At 46.6% G+C, this 13,344-nt stretch overlaps 1 protein-coding gene across 1 annotated transcript in view; it reads right to left on the bottom strand.

Annotated features, from left to right (window-relative positions):
* The window catches only part of LOC144166021 (protein 5NUC-like), a 97,365-nt gene that overhangs the window by 70,521 nt on the left and 13,500 nt on the right, over positions 1-13,344 (bottom strand). Inside the window, exon 2 of the mRNA XM_077695690.1 lies at positions 5,874-6,011. Coding sequence (XP_077551816.1) covers positions 5,874-6,011 — 138 coding nt within the window. The remainder of the gene's footprint in view (positions 1-5,873; positions 6,012-13,344) is intronic.

The following is a 13,344-nucleotide window of genomic DNA, read 5'->3' as shown; positions in this document are numbered from 1 at the left end:
TCCTTTTCCGCATTGCCGCCGAGTGGTGTTGCAGGGTCGGAGGAAGAACACAAAAAGCACGCCACAAGCTTAAAGTTTTAAGTTTTCAGAGTTTATTTTTGGTTAACTGGCATGCTTTTTACAGTTATTATTTGGAAGCAAGGTTCCTGGGGGATCTTTATTCACACTGCAGTTTACAGGAAAAGGTTCAATTATTTCATTTTTGAGCAATATCGTCAAGCACCATATTTTCGCGATATTCTTGTTAGTAACGTGCAGTCGTAATCAAGGAAACTATAAACAATAATGGGGAAAAAATATACATGCGCCATTTTATTTTGACAAAGCTAGGAATATATGAGGTCTGTGCTGTCACAACGAATACGCAGTCCCCACTTATACAAAGGTGCGACGCCCTGAAAGTGGTGCAAACTGAAATTTCATAGTGTAAGTACTACATATCACATGTTTATTTCTGATATACACCACAAATAAAACACGAAACATAAAGTATCCAGCGCCTATACACTATACTGCGGTTATGTTGGAACTTCTTCAAACGCGCGAATTCGCATACTTGACTGTGAAGACTACAAAAGAAGCACTCGAGTAGATTTATAAATAAAATATTAATGCTATTTTTTTACTTATAAATTACTTGCTGCAGCTATTGGCTTTTCTCTCTTGGCACCGTTGTTTTGCGCTGTTCCCCACTATACAAGTGCCCGAACTCGCCCAATTAGCTATTCTCTGTGCTGCTAAGCCCAAGGATGCGGGTTTGATTCCCGGCCACACGGCTGTTTTTCTGATGTAATCGAGAATCGAAAACGCCCGTGTGTTTGAGATTTCGGCGCACGTTAAATATCCCCAGATGGTCAAAATTAATCCGGAGCCCTCCACTACGACGCGCCTCGTCGCCCGTGTAGCGTCGGCGCGTTAAACCTAATCATCAATCAATCAACCAATTAGCCATTCTGCTCGAATTGCTTCGACAGACAGCCACTTCACGGCACAGCTTTCCCAGAATCAGAGTTCTCGCGAACTGTGGTGTTTTTAATTGTTCTACTCGCGTGCCACCACGTTCAGATGTTACGCGATAGGATGTCAGCGCCGCACGCAGACATAGGATAGCTTTAGCTCCGCCGCTGGTTACATTCTGTGTAGAGGGGAAGTAAAGCCCTCAGTTCATATATTTGAGACCCGCATTTAATTACGACATGAATGATAAAACAGATGCATGTTCTACTATTTACAGGGGCGGCCATCTTCTGTACCAGGCAACAACAACTACTGTCTATTGTGCAGTGGGGAATTTAAAGCTCTCGCCTTGTTATTTATTGATAATTTGTATGAATAACTGAAAAGAATAGCGCCGAACGCGCGCGATAGCATGGTATCGGACGTCAGCAGACTCGGGCAATTTCTTTATGTTCTTGACAACTCATCGCGATGACGAAACCATCGCAGAAAACAAGCCAATCTCGAAGTATGCGGACCTTAAATAGCGACATTTCTCGCTTATAACCAAATTTTAAAAAAATTCTGTGGCATAAAGGCACTGCCTTTTTTATATTTGGATTGAAACTTAGTCCACACTTTACCTGTAGTGCGCCTAAGATCGGTTTGGACTGAAACGTCCGTTCTCGTTTGCTGAATTCAAAGCAAATAGCAACGTGGATACCTAAAAACAGCTCATGTTTAACATTTGTAAGTTTAGTCGCCGCAAACGAAAGCTCAAGCGCATGCACAGATGGCCCAGCCGGCACGCCATCCATGTTGAGACTGAAGACAAAATCAAAAAGTCGTCAACATACCTGAAGACCTTCGCCACCCTTTCCAAACTTGACGATGCACTGAGCTGCTTTTTGGTTGACGATGGGGTTGTGAATGTCTTCCGGTATACGTTGACGACTTTGTGCTTTTGTGTTCTGTCTCACTTTTCAATTTCCAACTTTAAATTTTTGGGACAAAGGCTTGGCATCTTACGCGGTGCCGAAAACACAACGCCTACCCCGTGCCTAATGGTCACTTTTTTTAATGTTGTGTGAAACATTGCGAATGTGCGGGATTACTTCCCCTTGTTACGTACCCTCCCACCCGACCCCTTTTTCATCGTGTTTAACTTTGTTTCGGCTAGCGGCTTTAAAACAGTATCGGGGAAACCAGCCGCCTTTAAAAACGCTGAACTCGTTCCCCAAAACTTTTCTCCATTGAATGGTGGCAGCTTTTCCTGAGGTCGTTGCTAAAACACAGTGATGCTATGCCACGCTTGATTAACTTTGAATGAGATGGCTCGAATGATAAAAGCTCTTTCTTAGTGCGGGGAGCGCACATCCAGCAAACTTGTCCAGAATTAGAAAATGTTTGGTTTAAGTCTAAAAACGCTATTACATTCTGAGAAGCTAGTTCCTCGGTAAAGTTTAAAACTGCTGCACGCTTTAAAAGAGATAAAAATGTCACATGACATTAATTCTAATTCCGCAGGGTTCGTCATGTTTAACAAATCGAAAGGTCGTCAACATACCTGAAGACCTTCGCCACCCTTTCCAAATTTGACAATGCGCTGAGCTGCTCTTTGGTTGACGATAGGGCCGTGAAGGTCTTCCGGTACACGTTGACGAACCTTGCAGACTTAGAATAGATGTCATGTGACATTTATAGCTCTTTTAAGCGTGCAGCCGAGTGTTAAATTTTCCCGAGGACCTGGCTTCGCAGAATGCAATAACATTTTTAGACTTCAAACTAACCTGTGCTAATTCTGAACACGTTTGTCAGATGTACTCTCAGATGTACTAAGAAACAGCTTTTACCATTCGAGTCCTCACATTCTAAGGTAGTCAAGCGCGGCGTAGAATGACTGTGTTTTAGCAACGCCCTTAAGAAAAGCTGTCACCATTCAATGGAACAAAGTTTTGGTGTTTAAAGGCGGCTGGTTTCCCTGATAGTGTTCGAAAGCCTGTAGCGGAAACAAAGTTAAACAAGATGAAAAAAGAATCGGGTGGGATGGTACACGCAAGTGCTTTTGAGGATCGTACGAAAGTGGAAGTAATCCCGCACATTCACAAGATTTCGCACAATATTTAGAAAGTGGCCATTAGGCACGGGGTACACGTAGTGTTTTCGGCACCATGTAAGCTGGCAAGCCTTTGTCTCAAAGTTGTAAAGCTCAAACCAAAGAACATATGCACTACCCGCCATGCCACAAAATTCACGAAGTACACTACAAATGTTATCTACCACATACCGCTGAAGTGCGACGAAGTGTACATAGGGAAGACGGGGCGCTCTCTCAATGCTCCTCTAAAAAAACACGAAATATCAGGCGGAGGGACAAACCTGCCTTCCCATTGCAGAGGGTGTGGATGCACCCCCTCTTTGAAAAAAACCGAGATTATTGGGAAGGGGGGGGGGGGCACAAAGTGCGAGAGAGAGCTGACAGAAGCATATCAAATGCGAAAGCACGGTCATAATGAGTGCGTGGTGTGCCCTCACTAACGCTATCAAACAAGCAAGCAAGCCGGTTATTCGGAACATTCGGTTATTCGGCACCACCACGCTTTTTCAGGTTATTAGGAAAAGTGCCGATATTGAAATGTGTCATAAGCATGCCATTATACTTTATTTCTTACAGCGCATGCTCTGATCTTCTTTTTCCTTCGCATTTTTTTTTTTGATTAAATTGTTGCTAGTCCCAGCGTGTGTGTTGTCCCGTTCTCGCCTTGTGTACGCGTCTTCAAGGCTGGGTTCCGTCGCTCTTCAAAGTATATATACCAACAGGCCCAGCACCAAACTCTTCAACGCAAGCGTGGTAACGATATGCTAAAACTCCCTGATATCTGGTTACGAGACAAGCACTTCATAATGTCTTCATAATGTTCTCACGTACATTGATTTGTTTACGCGCGAGCTGAGACGTTTCAAGAATATATACACTCAAAAAAACTTTCCCTGCGCCTTCCCCCGTACGTTTTTTTCTGTGCAAGAGTCCGGAATACAGCAATAGCGCACTTTTACTTGAATCCGGCCGCATCTTGTGCAACTCTTCTGTGTATACACTTCAAAATTCACATAATGAATTTTAAACTTAGTGGACTGCCCCGAATCTAAATCACGATTATGCTGTAAACAGGTACAAGAATGTCGTCAAAGATGAATTCAATTAATGCGTAGCGTCCTTTGCCGAGTACCCCCACAGCCAGGAGCGTGTAACGCCCTGCATTTCCACAAAAATGCAGATTTCGCCAAATTTCTAAATGTAATCGTTAGAATAACGTAAATGGAGATAATTGGTCGAGCGAAATTTTGAAAAACTAAAAAAATAAGAGAAATGTAAAATAATTACCGGAAATGTCGAATCGTGTAACGCCCTGAATTTCCACAATAATGCGGATTTCGTGAAAGTTCCAAATGTTATCGTTAGAGCAACGTAAATGGGGATAATTGGCAGAGCGAAATCTTGAAAAACTAAAAAATAACAAAAATATAAAAAAGTACGAGAAATGTCAAAACGTATACGCATGGCATTTCCACAACAATGTATAGATTTCGCGAAAGTTTCACCTGTAATCGTTATAATTGCGTAAATGGAGATAATTTGTCGGACAGGATTTAGAAGGAACCATAAGTTTGGCTGGAAAAAACTCACACTCAAGACAGGCGGCATAAGAATGCTACGTATTAGTAAATAATTCTCTGAATTTCTGCAGAATTTTCATCTACACCGAAACAACACGCAGCAAACAGCAGCGAAAGAAATCCCGGAATATGGACGCATCAGAAGCAACTAACAAAAGCATAACATAGCTGACGCACAAGCAACAATAGAGTGAACTAACCTAATTTATGCTGCAAATATATGCGAAAAATGTAGCACTTGGTCAACCACGCTAGCATCGATGAGCGGTCGCGTGAAGAAGGGGGCTTCAAGAATTTTTTCGCATTGACGTTTAGATGTTGGACTTGAACTGCTTTAGTAAGAGCTTTGATGGAGAAACCGTACGGCTCAAGGCTGATTACCAAGGCTAAATTTAGGTGTGGCGCATGTTAAATGGTAACACAAACAAGAATCTTGTAAAAATACGCCACTACAACTATCGTAGCAAGTAAGATTTGTGTTATTTATTCATAATAAAAATCAGCAAGAAACATAGGTGGCGTCTAACTGCAGAAAATATAAAACAATTCGTTCAGGGGACATTTTAACAGTAGAGCTGCCTAGGCTTTTAGTTCCGCCGTGAAGCGTTACCGGAAAACTCACCCCAGCCGAGCCCACGTGAGCGTGCGCCTCGCGAGTAGCGCCCGGCGCCATCCAGGCTTGCGCGTGGACTTGTGCCACGTGAGGAGCTCGCAAAAAATACCAAGAAAACATACCTTGCGCACTTGAGCGTGCGGCTCGTGAGAAGCGCCCGACGTCGGCCATCTCGACCTTCGAGAACACTCAGCCAGCGTTCGTGGCGTGATCTTTCGCGTGCTGTTATTCTCTCAAGTTCACGTGCGTTCGCGCCTGAAGTGAGGAGCACTGACGTCGAGTTCCGCTACAGGCGCCGAGTTCGCGAAGCCGCTTACTGCGGGTTCTAGCGCCGGCTAACGCGGTCCAATTTGGGAGAGGTGTGAAAGCCTGCGGACAAAACGATGCGGCCCTGCCAGTGATGGATAACCTTCAGCGGCAATTTCGGGCATCTATGTAAGATGCAACAGCCGGGTGAATGACGAAGGTAAAAGGGCCGCTAGCTCTGCTGTTTCTCCAGCCTTGCACCACTAGCGCAAGCTGCACCATTTTTTTTTTTTTTTTACGTTTACCTCACTATAGAAGTAAACACCCACACGGGGTAGTAAAATGACAATTTTACAGCCGTTTTATTCGCGTTTAAGAGATAAACGGAAAACTTACTCACCACATAATTATATCCCATATTTCCCATAACCTCTGAAACAATTACGTGTTTCAGGATGCTGTACCATGCTGTTCCTTGGTAGAAGTCTCCCGCATTTAGGAACAACACATTCTCATGCTTAGTCCTTAGTTCTTTAACCTGAAAAAAAAAAGATTTGTAAAAACTGCCGAATGAGAATCAAGGCCTTAGGACTGCTTATAAATACAGTAGAATAAAATTCCATGTATACTATACAAAACGCTACACATATGACCCGTTTAGAATCGGATTCACTACTATACATAAATTTATTGCTGGAAATACATTATAAAAGCTTGGTGGCCAACGGGCCTTTGATGAAATTTCTTGATTAACTTCGATAATAAGACTTCACACTATAAGGCAATCTCGTAGTCCAGCTTCACCACAATGCGCTCGGGTGACCGATCCATGCCACGATCAAAACGAATTCGGCGAATGACAGCAACGCACGTACCATTTGACTCAAAAATGTTGTGTGGACTGTACCACTATGCAATGCAGAACGCCGTGCTTACATTGCGAAAGACCACTGCGCATACGTAATTTTTGTGTAAAAGCGCACGCTCAGCATCGTCATTCACCGAAACTTCATTGTTGTGTGCATGGATTTAACTAAGTGCATTGTGGTGAAGCGGAAGCGCAGCATCACCTTAGAATTCAGGTTTCCCTATAGAGCTCTCTACGTCAACCGAGCGCCTTTCAGCTATTAAATATATATAAAGGCATTGCTGAGAAGGCTTTCTTTCTTTCAGTATAAATATAAAGAGTCCGATATCCACTAATTAAGCCCTAGTACCATATCTGCGTGCGATGAAAGAGTGGTACATCAAGCGTTACAGACGGATGGACAGGTTTCCCCGCCGGGTCCGCTTGGAAGGGCTTAAGCGAGTAAAATATTTTACTTCCACCGAAAAACCGAGAGCCATTTGCCTTACCTAAACTCTAGAGTCGATTCATTGCTTGACGACCGCGAGCCGTTTCACTTTGGCGGTAATACGAACTTCATGAATAACGGAAAAAATGGGGAAATAGGATGTGTATTAACAGCGACCAGTGGGGTCTGCTCTTGCGGAAAATATGTGGCGCCCAGTCCCGGTGAAAAGGGCCAGGCGTGGGCACCCCGTCTTTTGATAATGATCATCGGTGGCCTCTTCTAGTGAGCGAAGACCATGCCGGCTTGTGCTTCACAAGCGCCGAAGTGCTGGCGAGATGCCTGCCGACGAGAAGGCAATTGCTGCCGTTGAAAGATACTGACAAAGATGTAGAAAAAGTGGGGCAGCAGGTGTCACAAAAGTTTGATGGGATAATCTCTCGTTTGGATCGAGAGGACAAGGAAATACATTCGCTCGTGAAAAGTGGGAAAAGAGTTACAACGGGCGGGTATTGGAGATCCAGAGACAATTGCAGGGAAGCGTGGAAGCGTGAATTCTACAATTGCGCCGAATTTCATAGCATTCCTGCTCCTCCCGGTACAGATTCGATCCAGGAAGTTAACGCCCTATCACGTGTACTTGAGCTCCTCCATTGCAACACAGTTAGGTCACTGACATACACCCTGTGCACGCAAAGCGCTAATTTCTGGAATCATAGTTAGGTACGCCCGTCAGACGGCACGTAATCTCTACCTCGGAAAGAAAAAAGAACTGAAGGAAGCGAAAAAATCCCCGCACCTCCCCGAGGGGGATTGTGAGAATGCAGAAATGCATTGGGTGCACCGATGAGTGTGATGCGATTAATGGCGAAGAGAGAGGCGAGAGTGTGAGCGTAATCATTTATTTTTTTTCTTTTCCCACACCCGTCATTTCCGCTTCGTTATAGAGAAGCGTCTTCGAGACCGCGTTGAACGCAACCGCCAACTGCAGAGGATCGTTCACGTCAAAGTCGTCGGGAATCGTTTCGAACTCACCGTCAGCATCATCGACGTCGTCTTCCTGCGGTTCCTCTCGTTCGCCGCCGTCATCGAAGTGATCGAGCCGACTCCAATCGACCCGAACGTTGATGGCGCGATACAGCGGGGTGTGTTCCAGGTGCTTGAGCCAAGCCAGGATGTTGCCGCGCTTCACCAACCCGCGCTTGTATACGTTGCCGGACTCATCAGCCTCCGCTTGATGTGAACGTCGAACGCAACGTCCTCGGGTACCATGCGAGGAAGGCACCGCACAACCTTCGATACGTCGATGGGCACGTTCACCGCCTGTCCCTTGATTCCAAACTGCCCGTTGCCTCGAGTCAGCCGCCTGATGCTCATGAAGGGGAGTCGAGGCGCGATGAGCCGCTCTTCGACCGGGTTCAGATCGGGAAGATGCGCCGGCCGAGGAGGATAACGGTAGCCAAAACTCACGCAGCCCTCCTCTTCGCAGCTTTGTCTTCTTCTCCTTCTTCTTCTTCAGCGGTTCCCCTACGGGAAGATGACGATGGTGGTTGAACGCGAAGCTATCTCGTGATGAATTGTTTGGTTGGCCAATCCCTAGGAGCACCATGCCACAATCATCATCAGACGCGCTGCGCACGCCGGCCAAGGGACGCACGACAACCCCCGACTATAATGCATTTCTGCATAAAACGACGCATTTATTGCAGAAAATCTAACAAAGCGCCAGAGAGAGAGAGAGAGAAAGACTTTATTTATGGCCAGCAGGGAGTGGGAGGTCGGGATGCGCAGAGCCTCCACATCCCACCCACGTTCACGACGTCTTCGGGACTAGGCCCCGCCGGTGTCGGCGTGAGCGGTGCGCGAAAGGTACTCGGGAGTTCGTCCCTTTCCCCCCCGTCTGCGACTCGCTCCGCTTCTGCCTGGCGAGAGCAGCCTCGAGCTGCTGGACGGCTAGAGTTTGTGCGTTCAGGTCCGTCGAATAGACGGCACTCGTTATGGTGTCCGGCAGCCGGCCGTAGAGGTCGGCAGCTTCCACGGGGTGCACTGCACAGTCCCACAGGATGTGGGCCAGAGTTGCGCGATGTTGCCCGCACACACTACACACGTCACTGGCGTACACGTCCGGGCACACGTGACGCGCGAGCGCCGGCGTGATCACTGACAAAGCGCCACCGAGAGCTGCTACGGAACGCCAAAGATTGCACCCAAGTAAATCGCTGTTTTGTATTCGAACGGAAAATTTCTCATGAGGACAGACAATAGAGAGTTATAGCAGAGCGAAGAACCGGTCCCGGTACAGTGCCCGGTAGGCAACCGGCGCTACTGCGCGTGCGCAGTGTCGGAAAAACTGGTTGTGCGCATGCGCAGATGTACCGGGTACCATACCGGGACCGGCTCTCCGGTCTGCTACAACTCTCTATTGGAGACAAAGCGATCGTCTTAAAGTGAGGACTGCGATCCAGGAACTCTAAATATAATCTAGATAATGAAGCATCGATCACTGTGGCTGTTGCTCGTTCGTTTTTTCTTGATTTTTTTTTTATTTAAAGGGACAGACAATCGATTTTGTCGAGTATATTTTCTTTAGCCCAAATGAAAGGAGGAGGAGGAATAAACGTCCCTATAAACAGTTCGCCTTGGGGAAGAGTCCTCATTCCAGGACGCCTTAAGACCGTCCGGCTTCTTGAGCCCTCTTCACCAGCCAAAGCTGGTCATCAGGGTCCGAGCTGGACAGTGCTCTCTCCCAGTGCTCAGGGGAGGGGAAGGGCAGGGGGGGAAGGTTGGGGTTCTTCTCGCAGCCCCACACAATGTGGTAAAGCGTGCCCGGAGCCTTACAGAAGCGGCATTCCGAGGAGTAGAGGGTGGGGGCCAGAATGTGGGCTCTAGTTGGGTGGGGAAAGGTGTTGGTTTGGATGCATCGAAGGTGGTGTTCTTGCTATTTTGTGAGGTTTTTGTGTGGAGGAGGGTACATTGTTCGCTGCAGGCGATAGTGCTGCGTGATTTGTGTGTATGTAAAAAGGGGACAGACACGCCACTGCTCGCCGATCTCCTGACTAGCCCGGTGTGTCAAATCTCGGGCATGCTGGTGGGCAGCTTCGTTGCCGGGGACGTCGGCATGGGAAGGGCATCATTTAAAACACCTTAACCCGAAACGGTTTTGCTGATAGCGCCTTAGGACTTTATAAATCGGAATTTTCAGATCCACCAGCCATACGTGTCCGCCAAAAGGAATGCTGGCAACCATGACAATGATCCGTGCGGTAACATACTTCTGACTGCACGTGAGCTTAAAAGAGGTATTTAAAAACTTGTCCCCGGCTAAAACAACAATAATGTGCAATCTTTCCTATTCCTTCATGCGGTTTTTGTATCACGCGTTGAAATCCACGGAGTTGTTTCGACACGTAACGTAATGTCACGTTTAGACACTACGTGTCGCCACCTTTCAGACTTCAGAAATTTTAATGCAAAGTTAAAATTATTTCCGCCTGCTTATTTCGAAATTTTTTTGGGGATTACCCAGTATATAAAACGCTGGCTTTCATATGAGCTAGACGACATGCAGCCCACAAAAATCGGTTGTCTGTCCCCTTAAAGTATTTAAATATCAACACCGCATCTTTCCTTCTGAATATGAACGTCCGTTCTGCAAAAAAACAGAATCGAAGATGTGAGAGTTTTTTTAACGCTCAATTTTACGTTGTCAGTTCAATCAAGCAATCAATTTTATTTCCTTTTGCGAAAAAAAAAAGAGTTCTAAATAAAAGCGGTAAGAACAGCTTGACAGAGGTCGTGAACTCATACAGTGCGACGGTGCAGCAGTGCAGGAATGGGAGTTACAATTTCAATGTAATTCAACACATTTTAGTACAAACTCAAAAAGACAATTCCACAGCAGAAGCAAGACAGGTTGCAGCGTTGCAAAAATAGTAGATACATACATAGTTCAACAGTACCCCTGTAACCTGTTCTTGCGTGAACAACCAGTGGATTTTAGAAATGGTCAGTCGAGCAGCATCAAGGCCTTCCTTGTGTAGTTCATTGCACAAAACAGACAAAACAGGCCGACAGACAAAACCATGACTAGATAGGGCGTCGGAGTCGGCACCTCACATGTCTTTGTGTACTTTATCTGCCGCGTGCTTGGATTTTGGGGATCTTCGCCAGGGTATTATGGGGTTATCTTGATGTCTGCAGTGACGTTCGTAGTACAAGAGTTATAAGCGATATATTGAAAATATGAAAATAACTCGCACAGTGACAGGTCACACCTGAGCTCGTGCGATCGATAGTTACGGAACAGCTCCAGCTGCACGGGATAGACTCATCGGAACCTTCGCTGGCTTCTTTCGCCGACGTCGCGCGTCGGGAGATCCGGCAAGCATTGGCGGTTACATAGCACCAGCCACATCAGCTGCAGTGCCCCAACAGGTACCTCAGGCCGATCCATAACTTCAGGGAGTGCATACCAGCCCGCATCTTTGGTTCAAATGGAGACTTCGCCAGAACGACAGGGGCGGAACACTCACGTCGGACGCACAAATGACCACCGGCCACTATGTCTTCACTGTGACGAAGAATGCCTTATTGCTGCTAGAAGTACCGCGAAATTGGGCTTCGCGGATTTTCTCCCGTGGCTCTGCGTCCTAGCTTTGCGCAAAGACCCCTTGCTATCGAGGAATACCTTTCTGCCAGACGAGAAACCTCGCCGAACCGTAGAGGTCGTTCACCGTCCCCAGCGAACGAAGTTCCACCTAGCCGTCGCAACTTCGGAGTGTTAGTAATTTATATTTAATTTATTAATTTATTAGCCCTACGCGGGGAAACTAAAAGCAGCAACCTCAGACATGGTTGCTCGCAGCACACCTTCGCAAGACCTTCAAGACACCTCGATGCCTCCGACCGAAAAGGATACCACGGGAATCGCTTTCGCCGGAATTTGAAGCGCCGACCTTGTTAGATGTACATAAAGTCGTTTTTCTTGTTGACACCGGTGCGGATTACTCCATAATTAGCCAGGCCCTCGCCTACTTGCTTAAGAAAGTCAAGGTACCAACCATGGTGCGGACTTCATATTCGATCTGCTGGATGCCATTTAATGACGCCGATCGGGAAGTGCATCGCCAGGATAACCATTGATGACGCTCATTTCGTCGGCAGTTTCATGGTCCTCGCAGAGTGCTTCATGGACGTTATTTTAGGGATGCACTCTTTAAATCGATGTTGGCGAGCGCCTAATAACCTTCTCGCCGAGCTACCAAATACCAGAAGTCAGAGGATTCCGCGCGCCGTTGTGTGTTTTTAACGAGGACGTAAACATGCCACCGCGGTCACACATGCTCGTTTCAGTTGATTGGGACGTGTTTAGCACTGTTGATGGCATAGTAGAGCGGATCGATGAACTTTTATTCCGTCACGGAATTGCAGTTGCTCGAGGCGTGCTGCACTTTACAGACGGCCGTGCAGAATTGCTGCTTACGAACTTCAGAAGTGAACGCCAACAGGTCGCCAACGGTAGGACAGTTGCCTATTTCGAGGACGTAACTGATGGCGAAGACTGCTTTTCATTACAAGGCGCCGCACCTGTCCCTCATCGATGTTAACTCCGGCTTGCCGCTAAGTAAACAAGCCCTTATCACGCTGCTGACGACCTTCAAGGGCAGTTTTTCTTCACACCTCGCGTGCTTAAACTGTCACGTGAGTTTTGTAAAGCCGAAGGTCGAAGACATCATTCATGTGAATGAACTTTTCATGCTCGATATCGCATCCAAGACGACGCCGACGAATGAGCGCTACCTGGAACGCATCATCATCACAAACTCTCGTGTGAGTGGCTTGCTCTGGCAGATCGAGCGCTTCTCGGTCAACAGCGTACTTCACCGCCGTTCCTGTTATAAGCAAAGCCTTAGCAATGCTTAAGATCGTGTAAGCGTCAATATCCACATACTATGCTCTGTGTTGAAGATGAAGAAGCCATCAATGCATGTGCAGTTTCACGAACGCTGCATGCGTGGAGAGAGAGAGAGAGAGAGAGAGAGAGAGAGAGAGAGAGAGAGAGAGAGAGAGAGAGAGAGAGAGAGAGAGAGAGAGAGAGAGAGAGAGAGAGAGAGAGAGAGAGAGAGAGAGAGAGAGAGAGAGAGAGAGAGAGAGAGAGAGATTTTGAGGCCTGTGTCCAAATAGTTGCTGGGCTTCTTGGTAGGATTACAGGGACTTTTCTAGTCCAAGCGTATTTTTAATGGGATTTACTAATGTGGTCCAAATGAGCGTTTCAAGATCCTTAGAGGGTGTGAGCAACGCCCCCTCCCTGCTAACCCGCTAGAAAAGCGCTTTGTGGCAGGAATAGGCTGGAGGGAAGATCTCAGGGTGGCTTGTATGTTTGGGCATGGCCAGAGTGCGTGATTTGTTTTTTTCTCGGATGCATCTAGTATAATTTCTACGTGCTTTACGAAATAAGGAATTTAATTGCTTGTAAGTTATATCGGACCGTTGTGCGTTATTTTACGAGAAAATTAAAGTAGGACTTCTTAGGTGCGCGTAGTTTTAATGTTTTTTTGGTTCGGGTATGCTTTAAATTTA

The sequence above is a fragment of the Haemaphysalis longicornis genome, unplaced genomic scaffold (assembly GCF_048455015.1).
Source record: "Haemaphysalis longicornis isolate Haplotype H1 unplaced genomic scaffold, Haemaphysalis longicornis Haplotype H1 scaffold_156, whole genome shotgun sequence".
In the NCBI taxonomy this organism is placed as follows: Eukaryota; Metazoa; Arthropoda; class Arachnida; order Ixodida; family Ixodidae; genus Haemaphysalis; species Haemaphysalis longicornis.
The sequence above is the reverse complement of the archived record's forward strand: the minus strand, read 5'-3'. Positions and strand labels throughout refer to the sequence as shown.